Below are 20,596 nucleotides of genomic sequence, written 5' to 3' on the forward strand. Positions count from 1 at the left end.
ATATTTACACTGCCAGAGAAATTATTGCAATCAATAAGGCTGATTAGTCTTTTTTGTCTTCCCCTGATCTTTAGCATCTGTGCTCCTCAAGTCAGTCTTGTATTAATACGGTATATTGATTTTGCATTTCTAAATGACAGCAGCCCCAGCCCGGCTGCCGCACATTCCCCTCCTCAGCCCTTGCTCTTCCTGAAGGCTGATCCCAGACATCCCACGGCGTCACCCCGCCCATCCCCACTTCCCCCATCATTTGTAATCTGGCCCAGAAACTCCTCTATCTTCCTCTCACTCCTAGCCCTGTGAGGTCGGCCCTCTCCCCACAACCAAAGGTGTAACAGCAGCGGGACTCGACCGGCAAGGAGAGGTCCTCTGACCTCTGACCAAATCCCTCCCTCCCTCTTCTCCCGGCTTCGCCGCTCCGGGAGCGCGCGCCGCCACGGCAGCCGGGAACACGCGCACTCCGAGGGCCCTAGGGTTCAGATCCCGGGGGCGGTCGGCCCTGCCCTCGGCCCCGCCCTCATCTCCTTCCAGCCCCGCCCCCGATCCATCTCCGGCGTAGCCTGTGCTCGCGCTCCCCCGCCCGAGGCCCCGCCCCACCAACGTCCTCTCCACCCCGCCCACCACCCGCCTCGCCCTCCCAGGATCCGAGGCCCCGCCCCGGCCCCGCCCCCAGCCGTTCCCGCCCCGCCCCCGGCCCGCGTCGCCGTCTCTCGCCCTCCCCCGGCCGCGCGGCCGGAGCTGGCACTGAGCACCGGCGGCCGCGGCGGCCTCGCGTTTTGGCACGCCAGCGCCCCGCTGGACACGGCATCCCCGAGAGCGCCCGGCGCGCGCGGATCTGCCTTCCGCGGCCCCGGGCTGCCCGGGGGCGTCCGGCGCTCCCCGAGGGCGGGCGTGTCCGCGCGGCGCCGGGCGGGGCACGGGCGCGGGGCCTCAGCCTGTTGGAGCGCCGGGGGCGCCGGACCCGGGGGCTTCGGGAGCCCTGCGGGGGCCGGGCCGCCCGAGTCCCACGCAGAGCAGTGTTTTCCAACTCTCCGCCTGCGTCTCATCGGGCCCACCACCACCCGGAGAGACCCCGTCCAGATCTGCCGAGGTAAGAGGACTTGGCTACTGAGGGGTCTCTTGTCCTAAGACCACTGCCAGGGGTCGGGGATGGGGAGCGGAGGATGGAGCTGGCATGTTCGTAGGAAGCGAATCACAAAATGCAACAGGCGGAGCGGAGCAGGAAACTCCTAGTGTTCATGTTTCCCACAGAGAGGAGACTTGTCCAAGACTGAAACTTGGTGAGGTTCTTCGGAACCCAGACGGGCTGCCGCGAAGCTGCTCCTTGAGTCCGGGTTTGGGTCTGAGCTCCCTCTGGTGGCTTCTTTTAAGGATGGAAAACCAGGCTTTTCGGGAGGGAGACTGGAGCAGAACCGGCGTTCTTCGCTCCCACACATTGTCATGACTTCTCCTTAGACAAAAGTGACTGCGCTTAGTATTATAGTTCCTCTGGCAAAGACACCTTGAGCCCTTGAAAGCTAAGCCCTCATCGAGAATCATAAAATGGTCCTTTCAACTTTGGGTTTTTGTCTCTGAGTCTTCCGTGATCAAAACAAGAATGACAGCGGTACTCAATCTTCTCTTGACTGTATTTGAGTAAAAACATTTTAAATTAAGAAAGCAAGCCACCGTTAAAATAAATACTCTTGGGAAAGTTACATCTTGTAGCCGCTTGTCTTCTACCACCATTGTTATCCTAATATGTGCCTTGAAAAGTATGAGAAAAGGAATCATTTAGTGTAACTTCGATTGTATTAAATAACAGATCTTATTGTCATTCTAAAATTTCTATCAGGAGATGGTAGAACGTTTAAATCTTCCGTTTATGTCCCAGCATACCTGTAGCCTCCGAGAATTTCTGTTTTGTTTTGTCCCCCAGAACAAAATTTCTGTTTTGTTTTTCCAGTGTCATGAAAAAGGAACGGAAAAGAGACGTCACTGTTGGTGAAAGGGGAGTTTTCTTTCCCAGTTGATGGTTACTTCATGATTGGAAAAGAAGTACCTAGGTGGTTGCAAAGATTAGATTTTCATAGTTGTACAGATGAAGCTGATAAAAGAAGATGAGAATATGCTTTCTCAGATGGGTCATAATAGGCTGATGAGTAAGTAAGCCTGACAAGACAGACTGGAAATGAGGGCAGGAATCCGGAATGTTTTAAAACCAAGTAGGACTTTGAACACTTGCTGAGGATGTTTTTCTCCCAAAAATGGAGGAAGAAAAAAAATTCTCACAGCCAGAAGTGTAAAAAGCTGAGCGGAGTAACAACCCAGTCTGCTCCAAGGATTTCAGTACTTCATCAACTTCTTTGAGAGCACACAGACAAAGGCATCAGACCTGTATGATGAGCTTGTCACCAGTGATGGTATCCTGTGCCAGGAATGACTTCTTAGTTTGGATTTTGGAGTGCTTTTTTTTTTTTTTTACCATGTGGGGTTTTTGACTCTCCATGTTAGGTAGATTTCTGTCACGGAAGTAACTTGTGAATTCATAGTATTCTTGACTGTCTCCACTCCTGTTTGCTGTGTGACATGGGAAAATCAAGAGGCTTTAACATTCCTTGAAGTTTTATTGGAAGCAACACTGCATCAGGGAGGCAGATTCACAGTGTAAGTTTTCTCTTTTTGGCAACTGTACTTTGAATGAGCCGAATGTCAGCAGGATTTCACAGCACATACAATTTACAGTCTTTGTTTTATCAAGGCCTTAAATGTATGTTTTATACTCAGCAGATGGGAAGCACATTGAACGCTGCATTTGACATGTATGCCTGAGGAAAGGAGCTCCCCGATGGATCATGGCGTTAATGTTTACAGGACATTGCTTATTTTTAGTATTAGTGATGTTTGCTTTCTCTACTTTGGAGGAATCTGTGAGCAATTACTCTGACTGGGCAGTTTTCCCAGATGACATAGATCCATTTAAGACACAGAGAGTGCAAGATGTCAGACCCAATCAAAAACCGAAGAAGAGTATGCTTCATCCACGTTTGTATTTTGATGCTGGAGAGATCCAAGCAATGAGACAGAAGTCTCGCACAACCCATTTGCACCTTTTTAGAGCGATCAGAAGTGCGGTGACTGCTATGCTGTCGAACCCGACATACTACCTACCTCCACCCAAGCATGCTGATTTTGCTGCCAAGTGGAATGAAATCTATGGCAACAATCTGCCTCCTTTAGCCCTGTACTGTTTGCTGTGCCCGGAAGACAAAGTTGCCTTTGAATTTGCCTTGGAATACATGGACAGGATGGTGGGCTACAAAGACTGGCTGGTGGAGAATGCACCAGGGGATGAGGTTCCAGTTGGCCACTCCCTAACAGGTTTTGCCACTGCCTTTGACTTTTTATATAACTTATTAGATGGTCGTCGGAGACAAAAATACCTAGAAAAAATATGGGTTATTACTGAGGAAATGTATGAATATTCTAAGGTCCGCTCTTGGGGCAAACAACTTCTTCACAACCATCAAGCTACTAACATGATAGCACTGCTGACCGGGGCTTTGGTGACTGGGGTAGATAAAGGGACTAAGGTAAATCTATGGAAACAGGTTGTAGTAGATGTGATGGAAAAGACAATGTTTCTGTTGAATCACATTGTCGATGGCTCTTTGGATGAAGGTGTGGCCTATGGAAGCTACACAGCTAAATCAGTCACACAGTATGTTTTTCTGGCCCAGCGCCACTTTAATATCAACAACTTGGATAACAACTGGTTAAAAATGCACTTTTGGTTTTATTATGCCACCCTTTTGCCAGGCTTCCAAAGGACCGTGGGGATAGCAGATTCCAATTATAACTGGTTTTATGGTCCTGAGAGCCAGTTAGTTTTTTTGGATAAGTTTGTCTTAAAGAATGGAGCTGGAAATTGGTTAGCTCAGCAAATCAGAAGGCACCGACCTAAAGATGGACCCATGGTCCCCTCCACTGCCCAGAGGTGGAGTACCCTTCACACTGAATACATCTGGTATGACCCCCAGCTCACCCCACAGCCTCCTGCAGAATATGGCACTGCAAAAATGCACATGTTCCCTAACTGGGGTGTGGTCACTTATGGGGCTGGGCTGCCAAATACACAGACCAATACCTTTGTGTCTTTTAAGTCTGGGAAGCTAGGAGGGCGTGCTGTGTATGACATAGTTCACTTCCAGCCATACTCCTGGATTGATGGGTGGAGGAGCTTCAACCCTGGACATGAACATCCGGATCAGAACTCATTTACCTTTGCCCCCAACGGGCAGGTGTTTGTTTCCGAAGCTCTCTATGGACCTAAGTTGAGCCACCTGAACAACGTACTGGTGTTCGCGCCGTCACCCACAAGTCAGTGTAATAAGCCCTGGGAAGGTCAGCTGGGAGAATGTGCACAGTGGCTCAAGTGGACCGGCGAGGAGGTTGGTGATGCGGCCGGGGAAATCATTACTGCCTCTCAGCACGGGGACATGATATTTGTGAGTGGGGAGGCCGTGTCGGCTTACTCTTCAGCAATGAAGCTGAAAAGCGTGTATCGGGCTTTGCTTCTCTTAAACTCTCAGACTCTGCTAGTTGTTGATCATGTCGAGAAGCAAGAAGATTCCCCAATAAAATCTGTCAGTGCCTTCTTCCATAATCTGGATATTGATTTTAAGTACATCCCATATAGGTTCATGAACAGGTATAATGGCGCCTTGATGGACGTGTGGGATGCTCACTACAAGATGTTTTGGTTTGATCATCGTGGCAGTAGCCCCCTTGCTAGTATACAGGAAGCAGAGCAAGCCGCTGAATTTAAGAAACGGTGGACTCAGTTTGTCAATGTTACGTTTCAGATGGAATCCGCAATCACAAGAATCGCATATGTCTTCTATGGACCATATGTCAATGTTTCCAGTTGCAGATTTATTGATAATTCCAATTCTGGACTTCAGCTTTCTCTCAATGTCAATAACACCGACCATGTTGTTTCGATCGTGACTGACTACCAGAACTTGAAGACAAGGTTTGACTACCTGGGATTTGGCGGCTTTGCCACTGTGGCTGATCAGGCCCAAGTAACCCGCTTCGGTTTGGGCACTGAGGCAATAGTAAAGCCCATAAGACGCGATAGAGTTATTTTCCCCTTTGGATTTAAATTTAATGTAGCAGTTGGGTTGATTTTGTGCATCGGCCTGGTGATCTTAACTTTTCAGTGGCGGTTTTACCTTTCTTTTAGAAAGCTTATGCGGTGGATCCTCATCCTTGTTATTGCCTTGTGGTCCGTTGAACTGCTGGACGTGTGGAGCGCTTGCACGCAGCCCATCTGTGCCAAGTGGGCGAGGCCGGAGACCGAGGCAAGCGGGCAGGCGCTGGCCCCGGGAGGCCAGCGCACAGACCCGCCGGACGTCGTCATTACCTCACTTCCTGGTTCCGGAGCCGAGATTCTCAAACAACTCTTCTTCAACAGCAGTGACTTCCTCTACATCCGGGTCCCCACAGCCTACATTGACATCCCGGAAACGGAATTGGAAATCGACTCCTTTGTGGACGCCTGTGAATGGACGGCGTCCGAAGTCCACGGCGTGCGTTTCCGTTTACTCCGAGGCTGGTTGCAGTCCTTGGTCCGAGACACGAAACTCCATTTGCAGAACATCCATCTGCATGAACCCAGTAGGGGGAAACTGGCCCAGTATTTTAGCATGAATAAAGACAAGAAAAGGAAGTTGAAAAGGAGAGAGTCTCTGGCAGAACAAAGAAGCAGAATGAAAGGCGCCTTTGACAGAGACGCTGAATACGTCCGGGCTCTGCGGAGACACCTGGTCCACTACCCCAGTGCGCGGCCAGTGCTCAGCCTGGGCAGCGGGAGCTGGACGTTAAAGCTGCATTTCTTTCACGAGGTGTTGGGAGCCTCCATGAGGGCCTTGTACGTGGTGAGGGACCCTCGGGCGTGGGTTTATTCCATGCTGTACAGTAGTAAACCTAGCCTTTACTCTTTGAAGAATGTACAAGAGCACTTAGCTAAGCTGTTTAAAACGGAGGGAAGTGCAGGCCGTTGTACCTTGAACTCAGGCTATGCTGTGGAGTATGAATTGTTGCGGAAGGAACTGTTGGCATCCAGACCTCACCCAGTCTCGCTGCTGGCCCATGCGTGGCTGGCAAACACGGCTGCTGCCCTGAGGCTAAATGCAGACCTGCTGCCCACCAGCTACCAATTAATCAAGTTTGAAGATCTTGTGCATTTCCCTCAGAATACCACGGAAAGGATTTTTGCCTTCCTTGGAATTCCTTTATCTCCTGCTACTTTAAACCAAATATTGTTTGCCACCTCCACAAACCTTTTCTATCTTCCCTACGAAGGGGAGATATCACCCGCTAATACTAACGTTTGGAAACGAAACTTGCCGAAGGATGAAATTAAACTGATTGAGAACATCTGCTGGACGCTGATGGATCGTCTAGGATACCCAAAGTTTATGGACTGAATGCTGCAGGTCAGCAGAGATTTGCACTAATACTTTCCAACCCAATTTGTGGATATGAATTAGAAGTTTGTTTATTCTTGTACTGTGTGTGTTTGTGTGTGTGTTTGTGATCAATTTGTTACATGCAGAGAGAGATTATTTTAAAAATAAGCACCGTATTTGGCCTAGCAGGATTTATTTTTGTCACCACTTCCCTTGCCTTTGTTTCTGAATTTTTTTCTGCTAATATGTTTCTGCCACAGAGGCTTAGATGAAGTTATATTACCATGGTCAGGGGAGATAGGAGGATTATAAAGGTTTTTGTCTAACTCTCTGCTTCATCTGTAACTCAGCTGATCTAGCCCAGAACCTCATGCACTGCTGAAAGCCTGGCAGTTGCTGCTTTACCCAAGCGCCTCTTGCTTTCAAGATGAACTGCAGAAGTTTCCTAGTTTTTTAGAAGGTGTCCCAACACATTTATCTTGCACGCCACACATACACACAAATCCTTTTATCGTGTAGAATGTTCACAGATATCACTGGGGAAATGGTGAAAGCTCCTATTGGAATTATCGGATCCCTTCTGGAAAATACAAATGGAAATACAGAATGGACTTTTTTTTTTTTAGGTCAGAAACAGTGACCTGAAAATCCTCCTTCAAGTTTTTTACTTAGAAGTTATAAGGAATCAGTCTTGGAACAGTGGATGCCAAGGGCTGGTAGGGTATTTTAGGCCCTCTTGTCTCTTTAAAATCCTCTCATTCTTGCTTCCTTGAAACTGCAGCTGTTCACCATTACCGCTCCCACCCTGTCCTTTCTGCCACTGTCACGCAAAACAGTCAGTAGTTGCTAATGGCTAAACTCTGATATTTGTGGGGATTTTTTTTCTCCTTGTCCTGTTGATTAATTTTGTGTCAAAGCCTGAGACCACCTTAGAATCAGATTTCTCCTTGTGGAAGCATCACTGTATGAGTCAAAGCAGTGCTGCTGCTGCCAGTGTTTTTTTAGACTGGAAACAGAATTGGAAAACTGCCTGACTTATCCTGCGTCCCTTTGAATGAGTCTCCAGACTGCCGGTGTCTGCAGAAGTTGAAGGCCAATGGCAGATGATGTCAGAGGCATCTGCTTCCTTTACCATCTGCATCTTATTATAAATGTTGTCGTCATAACACATGGTTCATTTTATTTTGGTAGACGCTGAAATCAAAATGTGATGCCATTAGAAACCAGTGGAGCAATTACAATGAACTGGATGAAACCATGAGGCAGTGTGGGGACTTAATGCAAATCTCTGTGTAGACTGCAGTCTTCCTGATGTTTCAGACTGTAGTTTCACACCACCCCCCTCACCCTCCAGGCGCTAACACTTGGAATTCTGTCATTCTGACCTAGATAAAAGTGGCTCTTTCTCAGTAGTTTGTTGTTATGTCAAAATGTGCCTCCAGGGTGATCAAGCTGTGGGTATGTTACATTCCAGCTGAAGCTAACCAGGCTGTCATTTTTCTTCCGTTACAGTAGGAAAACAGCTCTCTCCTACGCCCCCACCTCTACTTCCTGGTGTAGCTCTCCCTGCCCTCTCTCTACAATGTCAAAATGAATGAAAATCCTGTTGGATTAATACAGGTTGAGAGGGCAACCAAAGACTCAAATCCGTACTATTATTCTCAAGGAAGATTATTCTTCCTATCTCAGGGTTATCGTGATGCATGTAACATTTCTACATGGATGATAACACCATTTCCATTACTGGTCAGAGTCTCAGTGTCTGCTTTCAATTTCCAGGATGTGTGATCGTATATCAAATAAAAAGGCTTTGGGTTGAAAATAATATGAGGTTCGATCAAGGTAAGAATTACCAATGTTTGCAGATAGCAGCAGAGAACACCGATTCTGGACCACTGCCTTTCCTTTAACTTTGCACAGAAACATGCTCACAGGCAGAAGAGAGCCAGGTTAAGTATGCACAGGGGTTGGGGAGAGATGCAGAAAATGAAAAAGAGCAGTTCTGTGAATGAATATGGGAACAAGATGAGAATACATTATTAATAGATAAGGAAAGGGACGCACTTAAAGTGATCTTCACAGGGTATCTTTCACCACTTAGCAAGGTCAGGGTGAATTTCCCTGTCTACTTCTGACCCAAGGGAAAGTTTGCTGGAGGAGACTAATGTTCACAGGTTCTGTTTCTGAGGAATGTTACACGTAGGTGAAAGCTGGCCCAGCCGTTGCATGTGCAAGGACTTGTACATGCTTGGGACCCACTGCCTTAACATCCAATTATGATCTCAGAACACCTAGGTCCTGCACTTCCAGAGTGTTATCCTAGGAAAAATGTGAACTTACTTTTACTACATTTTCACTCTGATCATCACAAAAATAATTAAAGCAACCCTGATGACTTTATGACATTTTCAAAGGAAACACAAAATGTTCTTTCCATAAAAACAATTCTTTCCTTCATTAATTTCCCCAAACTTGGGCCCAATTGGAATAAAAGCATTTATTAATACTGTTTACATATTGAAATTCTGAAAGAATGGATTAGGTTTGCTGACATAAAAAGTAGCTTAAGTGTGGTGATAATGTTGATCTAGTTTTCAAAATTTAGAAATGATGCAAATTACTCACTTTGGATGAGAGAGGCCATATCCATAGCCGAATTTACTGTAATGACAATTCCAGAAAGGAAGGAAATGGGAGAACCTGCTCAGGAGAAAGAAGAAGTCTATGATTATACTTAATCTATAGAAACCCAGAAAGGCATGAATTTTAGGTAGATACACTTTAATACCTACATACTGAGCCTAGAACCTGAGTATTAGATGTTTGATTAACTGGGTTTTTGGACAAACAGAATAATTAGTACTATAAATGCCTGGCAGGAATGGGGTAATTGTGTCTAATTCCCAGACGTGGTATAGGATCTGCCATAAATACCTTCATATTTGAAGAGACTCTCTCCACACACTAGTTATGTTTAATTTTTTTTTTCTTTTTGTAGAAATGCCACCCCTTCTGTCTGCCATTGACTTGATTGGCATCATTTATCAGCACAGTTTTTGGTGATTTGGTTTAGGGTCATCATAGATGCTGTGTGTATTAATCACTCAGTCATGTGTGACTGCGACCCTGTGAACTAAAGCTTACCAGGCTCCTCTGTTCTTGAAATTTTCCAGGCAAGGATACTGAAGTGAGTTGCCATTTCCTTCTCCAGGGTATCTTCCCAACCCAGGGATCAAACCCAGGTCTCCTGCATTGCAGGCAGATGCTTTACCATCTAAGCTACTATATAAAGTCTATCTCATTCAGTTATCTATAAGTAAATATGGACAATGGTTTTAAACTCTGACTTAATTCTGATCATAATTAGAAAAATGTCACTAATTTAGTGAAAAGTGTAAGTAGAAGATAATATGTTATAACACCACTTACAGAGGTAAGGGAGCCTAATATTCTAAGACAGATCTAGGAATTTAATATACATATGTGGGCTATCTACTGCTTGTTTAAATATAGACCAAAGTATGTCTAAAAATAGCTGCTAAGGCAATGTTTTCCATACTTGACTAGTATCATTATTTCCCTTCATGTTGGCAGAAAAATTCAAATAACATTTTAAGAACTAGACTGAATTTTTGTTTTTTATTTTTTTTTTGCACAAAGAATGGAAGGAACTTAAAACAGATTCTCACATTCTCTAGCTAACTTGTAAATGCTTGAGCTGTAATTTACATGAGCTTATGTTGTGTTTAGTCCAAGTAACATGTTTAGTTCCATTTCCAAAGATAGGTTTGGAGAAAGCTTCCAAACCTTAGCCGGGTATCTTGTTTTTGTTCTTCATTTTCATTTTTCTTTCACATCTATCCAGTTACGCAGCGAAGAAAACCTATACTGGAGACCATAGCCCAGTTTATTCTGCTGCTGCTGCTGCTGCTAAGTCGCTTCAGTCGTGTCCGACTCTGTGCGACCCCATAGACGGCAGCCCACCAGGCTCCCCCATCCCTGGGATTCTCCAGGCAAGACCACTGGAGTGGGTTGCCATTTCCTTCTTCAATGCATGAAAGTGAAAAGTGAAAGTGAAGTCGCTCAGTCGTGTCCGACTCTTAGCGACCCCATGGACTGCAGCCCACCAGGCTCCTCTGTCCATGGGATTTTCCAGGCAAGAGTACTGGAGTGGGGTGCCATTGCCTTCTCCGCCAGTTTATTCTAACTATATGTATAACATGACTCCTCTGTTAATAAAAAGCTAAAAGCAACTTGGCTATGGTTGGGATAATTTGTAATAGCCCTCTTCTTTAGGTCTTTGGGTACCTGTGCTAGGATTTTGTCTGGAGCTGAGAAGGCAGATTTGGGAAATGCAGTCCCATGATTTCAGCTACTAAACTTGTACCCTTCAATGATGGACAAGCCATGACTCCACTCTTGTAAGCTAATTTTAAGTCCTGCCTTCAGTCCATTTCACTCTTCTCTGTACTTTGTCCTAACTTACTAAGTAGTAAGAACATCCTGGTACTGTATACCTGGGCTCCACAATTGCCCCTCCTATCACTGGTGGAATCTCCATTTGAGCAGGAGATCTATGAAAGGAAGGTTGGTGCAGGTTCCTTGAGTCATTCCGATAGGTGGTGCAGAGGGTTGGCATAGTGGAGACTTTTGCTTTTAAAGACAGAAGGATCCATCATAAATTAGTCTCAGTATGTGCTGCACAGAACCTTAACGTTTTCATGTTCATCATTACAATCTTCACAACTCACTGGTGTTGATTTTACAGGTAGATCTGAAGCCTGTATTCTCTTTGCAGGGAATCTGTTTTTGTGAAGACATTTGGAGCAGGTTTACAATTCAGTTATCAATTCACGGTAGTTTTAGGGTATCTACCACCAAGGTATTGATTTGCATGAGGGAAGAAGACAAAAATGAGTTGACTTTGTGCCTTCCCTGTGAAGAATTGGTGTTCTCGCCAGAGACTTCAGAGCCAGTAGGAATTCATCAAGAGGAGAAGGAGAGGAAGGGCATGCCAGTAGCGATTACCACCCAAGGAGAGGCACCACAAAGTGTCAGCTGCTCTGCCTTAGAAATGGTGGTTATGAGAAAAGGAAGTAGTTTATGGAGCTTCAGTACATTTGGAGAGAGATCACCATCCATGCTTTTCCTAGTTAGATTTGACTCTATCATCACAGGACATCCCATCAGTAAGTAGTGATAGGCACAAGCGGAACAAAACTGCTGACACTCTCTCCCAATTCTCCCCTGACTTAATTGCCCCAACACATTTCTCACAAAGAAATGTGGTCCATAACTGAACAGCAAGGGATGCCCTGAAGAGAAGGCTGTGTGAGTGTGGTTGGACTAGGGTGCATGCAGATTGCTGCTGGTAATAGCAGTAAAGGATAACTCAGGGTATCTCATCTGGGCTCCAGCTGGCCAGTAGCATCTCCTTTTCCTTCCCCGGCCCTCTCAGTGCCTCCAGATTCATATTACCAGGCGGAGCTGACCAATCCTAAGAAGGCAGCAGTGAACAAAACCTATGGAGCTGACAGTCAACCAAATATATTGGGGCGGGGGGGAACTGTTCTTATTCCTACTATGAAAATAGTAGAACTAAGGAAAGGAGGGAAGGAAGGAATTCTGAACCTAAATCTGAACACAAAGTAAGGTGTATAAGGAGAACTGTTTCTCTAACAATTGAGTTAATTATTGTATGAACTGTTTAAGAATCTCTTTGAAATCTTATTATAGCTAAAACTTCAGAAAAAAGGAAAGATTGTAATCTGAACAAACCTTTTCTATAGTACATTGCAGTTACTCTTTCTATCTTATTTCTTTTAACTATTTCTGTATTGCTGTGACTCTTGAGATGAAATGAATTTTTCCTTTCAAGGGTACTAACACTGGTGTTGAATTGCATCTAAGTGTTAGGTTTTACAGCTTTCTAGATAGTGTGGTGTTTTCCTATATACTATCTCCCTCTCTGTTTCCAAGTGAGGGGTATATACAATGATCCCAGTGATTTAAGGAACCAGACATTCATACACATGGGACATCCATGGTGCTCTTCATTCTTTTGGAAGTTAATTCACCTCCCATCACCATCACTTTTCTCACTTCATGAGTAAATGAACAACACAGAAATCTCTAATCCCTGCATTAAAATCTGACATCCCTCTACGGACAATGCATAAACCACTTCTTACCTTATTCATTTCATAATGGAAATAATGCTCCCAAACTTTGTTCTACTACAATGAAAGATAACTGCCCAACTTTATTAGTGTTTATTTATTGTTTTAAGTGTTCATTTATTCCTTTGCCTTGTTCCAAAAGATTAATTTTGTTTTATATATTTGTTTAAAGTTTCTGGGATTTTAAAATAAGGCTTTTTAAACTATATTGAGCTATTTTAACTTGATGCCTTAATGCAGTATTCCACAAAACTTTGAAGGGAGATTTACAAGAACACAATACAACCAAGAAGTGATGAAATTGCTTCCATAAAACACCCATGAAAAGACAACTACATATAAAGAGTGCAGTTAATAAAAGTTAACCCTACACAGTGAAATAGGTGGGTTCTGCTCTTCATTTTTATTCCAAACATTAACCTGGGGGTCCTGGCATTCAGTGTTAACTCGAACACATCACACTCACAGTGGGCTTATGTGCACCAAGGAACTCGTGTTATTTTTCTTTAGATTGACCAAAATAAACTGAAATGTACATGCATTCAGTTATACTTTATAAGGCTATGGTTTTTCCTGTGGTCATGTATGGATGTGAGAGTTGGACTGTGAAGAAGGCTGAGTGCAGAAGAATTGATGCTTTTGAACTGTGGTGTTGGAGAAGACTCTTGAGAGTCCCTTGGACTGCAAAGAGATCCAACCAGTCCATTGTGAAGGAGATCAGCCCTGGGATTTCTTTGGAAGGAATGATGCTAAAGCTGAAACTCCAGTACTTTGGCCACCTCATGCGAAGAGTTGACTCATTGGAAAAGACTCTGATGCTGGGAGGGATTGGGGGCAGGAGGAGAAGGGGATGACAGAGGATGAGATGGCTGGATGGCATCACTGACTCGATGGACGTGAGTCTCTGAACTCTGGGAGTTGGTGACGGACAGGGAGGCCTGGCGTGCTGCAATTCATGGGGTCGCAAAGAGTCGGACACAACTGAGCGACTGAACTGAACTATAAAATTTGCGTTTATAGTTACTGAACAAAAACCCCATTACTAAAAGGTACTTGCTTTTATGCTCAGTCACTCAGTCGTGTCCAGGTTTTTGCAACCCCATGGACTGTTGCCTGTCAGGCTCCTCTGTCCATGGGATTCTCCAGACAATACTGGAGTGGGTTGCCATTTCCTTCTCCAGGACTTTCTTGTGCACCCACATGAAAATCTGGCACGATTCTGTTATCATATGGGGTGTAAGGTTTTCTGTGTATAATCAACATATTGTACTCATGGGTTTTTCACAAGCTATGTTTATGCCTTTCTCCCATTTCCTTGGTTAATTTGAAGAGGGAGATTTCTATTAAAAATGTTATATTAACAACACTTTGTATACTATATGAACTTTGAAATTTGATAAAATTTGAATACAAATCACCAGGTCAGTAAATAATAACCAGCTGTGAGTTGTTGCTCAAACTACCGCACAATTGCACTCATTTCACATGCTAGTAAAGTAATGCTCAAAATTATCCAAGCCAGGCTTCAGCAATATGTGAACTGTGAACTTCCAGATGTTCAAGGTGGTTTTAGAAAAGGCAGAGGAACCAGAGATCAAATTGCCAACATCCACTGGATCAAAAAAGCAAGAGAGTTCCAGAAAAACATCTATTTCTGCTTTATTGACTATGCCAAAGCCTTTGACTGTATGGATCACAATCAACTGTGGAAAATTCTGAAAGAGATGGGAATACCAGAACACCTGACCTGCCTCTTGAGAAACCCGTATGCAGGGCAGGAAGCAACAGTTAGAACTGTACATGGAACAACAGACTGGTTCCAAATAGGAAAAGAAGTATGTCAAGGCTGTATATTGTCACCCTGCTGATTTAACTTTTATGCAGAATACATCATGAGAAATGCTGGGCTGGAAGAAGTACAAGCTGGAATCAGGATTGCTGGGAGCAATATCAATAACCTCAGATATGCAGATGACACCACCCTTATGGCAGAAAGTGAAGAGGTGCTAAAAAGCCTCTTGATGAAAGTGAAAGAGGAGAGTGAAAAAGTTGGCTTAAAACTCAACATTCAGAAAACGAAGATCATGGCATCTGGTCCCATCACTTGATGGGAAATAGATGGGGAAACAGTGGAAACAGTGTCAGACTTTATTTTGGGGGGCTCCAAAATCACTGTAGATAGTGACTGCAGCCACGAAATTAAAAGACGCTTACTCCTTGGAAAGAAAGTTATGACTAACCTAGATAGCATATTCAAAAGCAGAGACATTACTTTGCCAACAGAGGTCTGTCTAGTTAAGGCTATGCTTTTTCCTGTGGTCATGTATGGATGTGAGAGTTGGACTGTGAAGAAAGCTGAGTGCCAAAGAACTGATGCTTTTGAACTGTGGTGTTGGAGAAGACTCTTGAGAGTCCCTTGGACTGCAAGGAGATCCAACCAGTCCATTCTGAAGATCAGTCCTGGGTATTCTTTGGAGGGACTGATGCTGAAGCTGAAACTCCAATACTTTGGCCACCTGATGTGAAGAGTTGACTCATTGGAAAAGACTCTGATGCTGGGAGGGATTGGGGGCAGGAGGAGAAGGGGACAACAGAGGATAAGGTGGCTGGATGACATCACTTACTCGATGGACGTGAGTTTGAGTGAACTCTGGGAGTTGGTGATGGACAGGGAGGCCTGGCGTGCTGTGGTTCATGGGGTCACAAAGAGTCGGACACGACTGAGTGACTGAACTGAACTGAACTGTGTGGTGTTGGGGAGTTTTCTTAATTTGAAATGATCATTTCCCCATCTTTAAAACTCCCCAGAGTTGATGTAAGGATTAAGTAAAATCACATGTAAAAATTAATAGAATGATACTTGTTTCCTCTTTGCAATCACCTCAAATTCATTTTCTATCAAACCCATATGTAACAGAATGCACCATTCTCCGAAGAAGAAAATATTAAAGTGTCCCCAGAGGATTTGAGCCTACATAGTTGGCATATAGACCAAATAGACACCTATTTTCATATTTCATATATGCACTGAGTTGTAAAAACATGTAAAATCACAATTATGCAATTAATATATGTGGAAATAATTTGGAGCATTTTTCATGTTCACATTAAAAAAAAATCATTCAAATTTTCACTTACTTCAGTGCTTTATTTCTAAAGTCATGGTTTGAGTTATTCTAGAGAATATTGTATTTCCTTCTGAATTTTATTAAGATAGAGACTCTTTTAAGTTTATGTTTAGTCACCCGGTTGTATCTGACTCTTTGGAACCCCATGGACTGTAGCCCACCAGGCTCCTCTGTCCATGGGATTTTTCAAGCAAGAATACTGAAGGAGGTTGCCATTTCCTCCTCCATGGTATCTTCCCAACCCAGAGATTGAATCTGCATCTCTTGTGTCTCCTGCATTGCAGCAGAATTATTTACCCGCTACGCCATCAGAGAAGCCTATTGAATTTAAGTATGATGCTATTACTTGAAGTTTTATATCATGTTACGAGAGCTATTTGTATAACATTAATCATAATTTTATGTTCATACCTTCATTCAGTAGATACATTATTATGATCTTATGCATCAAAATCAATGTATTTTCCTATTTTAATATTTTCATTTATTTATTATGAAATATGCATAAAAGCTGGGAGTGTTGAAGACTATGTGTGAACATGACATTTACTGCACTGGCTATGATGGAATACGTGAGGGCCAACCTTGTGGCTCAGTGGTAGAGAATCCGCCTGCTAATGCGGGAGATGCAGGTTCAGTCCCTGGGTTAGGACAATCCCCTGGAGAAGGAAATGGCAACCCACTCCAATATTCTTGCCTGGAAAATCCCATGGACTGAGGAGCCTGGTTGGCCACAGCCCACAGGGTTGCAAAAGAGTCAGACACGACAGCAGCTAAACAACAACAATCTGAGGTAGCATATCCAAGTTATACATGTCATGATTATATAGCTTGACACTGTATGTAACAGATGGTTTTATGAATATAAAATGATCTCTTTATAGAACACTTAATGCACACATCCTTCACACACATTTTTTGGCTCAGGGTTAAGTTCTACAATACGTTATCATCTGCCTGGTGCTTTGTAAGTGTGGGTGTTTTTTCCCTTCTGTGGCTGTAGATCACAACCCAGGAGCAGTTCCAGAGCCTCCAGTTGGAACCTCAGCCTTCCAGCAAGGAGCCCGGGACAGCATGCACCTCTGCCCAGGGAACGGGTGTCACACACCTACGATCACAGCGTTCATCTCACTGAGGACAGGAATTCCTCTTCTATGACTGGTTTTCCCTGGATACTGCCGTCCAGACCCTGGCTGAGGTCCACTGTATGCAAATCAGAAGACACTGTTTTGCTGAGCCTTGCACGTGTCAGGTCTGCTGCCCCTACTTCTCCAACTGTAGGTATGATGGATAGGTTATGCTAATATGTGGGTGCTGAAAAGACGTGCTGACCCTATCAGAAGCCCTCTTCTGTGATATTGATAAGTCTCTGTGACCAGAGCTGGGACTTAGAGTCAGAACCCCTATACTCACACCCTACCATGTGGTGCAGAGCGTATACCTCTGACCTTCGATTACTGTATCCTCCCACCCTAACCAGCGACCCCAGAGGTAACAACTATCCTGAGTTTTGTGTTTACCATTTCTGTGCTCTTCTTTATAGCTCCACCACATATGTCTCTATATTTATCAACACATCGTGCATTTTTGCATGTTTTTATACATTATGTAAACCTAACATACTGCATATATTCTTACACAGCTTGCTTTTCTTCACTCAAAATTTTGTCTAATGCATGTTGATGTTTGCAGGTGGAGAGCACTTATTTCCAACACAGTGAGTTCCAATATAGACTACTGTCCAAACAGCATACTTTATGAAGCTTTCATCTTGTTGGATTTGGGGAATATTTTTAATTTTTGTAATTTTAAACATTATACATAAAACTTTATATATGCTATATAATGCATATATGTTAATGCAAGAATTTTGTCATTGTGTTTTTTTTTTTTTGTACTCAGAAACCTTCCCACCCAGCCCCACTCCAGCCTAGTGTATATATTGAGGGCTCAACGCACATCCTCAAGTATTCTTGATACCAAATTATTATTTTCACAGATTGTTTGTACCAGTTGACACTCTAGCAATTGTTGAAAAGCTTGTGTTGCTCCAAAGCTTCTCCTGTACTTGGCAGTTTCATAGTTTTAAATATTTTTCTGTCTAGTGGGATAAAAGAGTGCTATGTCTTTTTTTTTTGGTTCTGTTAATAACATAGAACACATGTGCAGCAATGCACTAGTGCACACACACACACAGCCGTCCTTATTTTTCCCATTTGTGTTTCTTCTTTTGTGAAAAGAAATCATGTTCCTGTCTTTTATGCATTTTTCCATGGCATTCATTTTTTTCTCATTGATTCATTGACATTTACTGTATATTAATAATACTAATCCTTTTTTGGTTATACTTGAAGTGAATAACTTCTTGGCTTATATTTTTATGATCTTTGCACTATGACTTTTATAATACATTTTGATATGCAGGTGTTCTTAATTTGAACGTAGACAAAATATGTTTACAAATAATTGTTCTTTATTATTTATACTTTTTAACATCTTATCAAAGAATCTTAGCGTCTTGGTACTGAAAATGTTCTCCTCTATTTTCCTATCATTATCAGTTGCTGCCAAATAATATTACTACACTTGTAATAGCTTAGAACATCACACATTCATTGTCTCACAGTTTCTGTGGGTCGGGAATCTAAGCCTGGCTGAACTTGGTCGTCTGCTCGTACATGTGGCTGCAGTGACATTGATGGGACTAAGATCTCATCTGAGAAGCACCCACTTCCAAGCTCATGTGATTGTTGGCAAGACTGAATTCTTTGTGGGCTATTGGACTAAAAGCCTCAGTTCTTTTCTGCCTGTTGGCAGGAGACCTTGAATCACTTGCCATGTGAGCTTCTCCATTGGCAGTTAACTTCACGAAGTCAGGATGAGAGAGTCTATAGAGAAACTGCTAACATGCTATCATAATCTTGGAAGCGACACCCAGGCAGCTTTGGTTAGAAGCTAGTCAGAGGTCCCCTTACCCCTACACCCAGGAAAGGGTTTCCACAAGGACAGGACTACCAGGAGAAGGAGAGCTTATTTTGCCTTTTATATTTAAGTATTTAATCTGCATACTTAGTTGGTCAGTCATGTCTGATTCTTTGGGACCCCATGGACTGTAGCCCACCAGGCAACTCTGTTCATGAAATTTCCTGGGATTTCCCAGGCAAGAATACTGGAGTGAGTTGCCATTTCCTTCTCCATTTAATCTGCTTTACATTAACTGTTAAGTCCATTCTGAGGTTTTTTTTTTTTTTTTTTCCCTTGTATGAATAACCTGCTGTCCTAGACTGAAAAGATTCAGTACCCTCTCTTTTCCACTAATCTTCAATGCCATTTCTACTGCATATCAAGTCCTTATATTTTGTGTGAGCTGATTTCTGAGTTCTCTACTGTACTCCACTGGCAAATTTGATTACCCGATGACAGTACTGCACTGTCTTAATTACTGCAGTCTTTTTGTTGGCCTTGAAATCTGGTAAGGGAAGTTTTTTTATTTTCTTTTTTCTATTTCTTAAGCCTTTGTTCTTCCATATGCATTTTAGAATTAGTTAGCATAGCTCCTCAAAGCAAGCAAACAAAGAACAATACATGTTATTGTAAATGCACTACGTCAATTTTGGGAGAATTGACCTCTTTAATTAATCCCAATTCATAAGCATGGCATATCTCTCCTTTTATATAACATTTGTTAATCCTTTGATAGATTTAAGTATGAGCACTTTATATATTACAGTGGATCATATTTATTTTTAATTGTATGTCCTAACTGATGATAGTATGTAGAAAATACAGTTGACTTTTGTGTATTTATATTATATCAGGGAACTTACTAATTTAATAATTTACCTGTAAATTTTTTGAAATACTTATATAAGATGATTTTGTAATCTGTAATTAATGGAATACATTTCTGTCCTTTTAATTTTATAACTTTTTAATGTTCTTACTGGATTTGTTAGGACGTCTTGTAAAGTACTGAGTGGATCTGGCAATGTGAATATTCTTGTACTGTTCCTAATGTGAATGGAGTAATTGTACATTTCACCACTGAGCAAATGAATGGATGCTGTGTGTATTTCATAGATTCCCTTTATCAGGATGCAATACTCCCTTCTATTGCCAGTTGATAATTGCCTTTTTATCATCAATGCATGATGAGATTTATTCATGCTTTTACTGTATTTATTGTGATAATCATATGTTTATTTGCCCTAATCTGTTAATGCAAGGTATTTTGTGAAGATATTTTTTTCTTTTGAGATTAAACCAAATTTGGCTTGCTATGATGAAACCAGACTGGGAATGATTTATTATATTTGTTGCTGAATTGAGCTTATTAATAATTAAGATGTTTATATCAACATTTGTAATTGTAATTTTCTCATGATATATTTGTCTAATTTTCAAGTCAGCAAACTTGTCACACAAAGTAAGTTGAGGATGTTCTCTAGATGAGTTTGCATGGGATTGAAATGACCTAATACAAGAATGTTTGTTAGAACTCATTTGTAAAATTATCTGAGCATTCTGTTTTCTTTGTAGGAACACTTTAACTAAATATAAAATTTTATTTGGTGGTTATAGGGTTCTTTTATTTACCTCATGAACTTATTTTGAAGCCTATTTTGGCAAATTATGTTTTTAAGGAATCTGTACTGTTCTTTTAATTTTTCACATTTATTGAGCTAAATTTACTCAAAATGCAAATTACCTAATTTGCATTTCTAATCATCCATCTCCCACATAAGTATTTCTCTCCCTAATACTGAGTATGTGTGCCTTATTTCTTTATGTTCCTGATGCTTTTGGGCTGGTGGATATTGACAATAATAGGCCA

The 20,596-nt window shown here is 42.6% G+C and overlaps 1 protein-coding gene across 5 annotated transcripts; it reads left to right on the forward strand.

The window, feature by feature from the left end:
* The first annotated feature begins 951 nt into the window (after positions 1-951).
* DSEL (dermatan sulfate epimerase like) lies at positions 952-20,098 on the forward strand. 5 transcript variants are annotated; one of them, XM_070362029.1, is made up of 3 exons: positions 952-1,090; positions 1,946-6,482; positions 16,766-20,098. In XM_070362029.1, the coding sequence occupies exon 2, from the start codon at positions 2,835-2,837 to the stop codon at positions 6,471-6,473; it is 3,639 nt and encodes a 1,212-aa protein (XP_070218130.1). In that variant the 5' UTR covers positions 952-1,090; positions 1,946-2,834; the 3' UTR covers positions 6,474-6,482; positions 16,766-20,098. The 5 variants fall into 5 exon arrangements, with proteins under 5 accessions (XP_070218130.1, XP_070218129.1, XP_070218131.1 ...); XM_070362028.1 differs by lacking the exon at positions 16,766-20,098 and adding an exon at positions 7,082-14,000; XM_070362030.1 differs by lacking the exon at positions 16,766-20,098 and adding an exon at positions 10,321-14,000.
* The last annotated feature ends 498 nt before the right edge of the window (positions 20,099-20,596 follow it).

Source organism: Bos mutus, chromosome 24, assembly GCF_027580195.1.
Source record: "Bos mutus isolate GX-2022 chromosome 24, NWIPB_WYAK_1.1, whole genome shotgun sequence".
Classification (NCBI taxonomy): Eukaryota; Metazoa; Chordata; class Mammalia; order Artiodactyla; family Bovidae; genus Bos; species Bos mutus.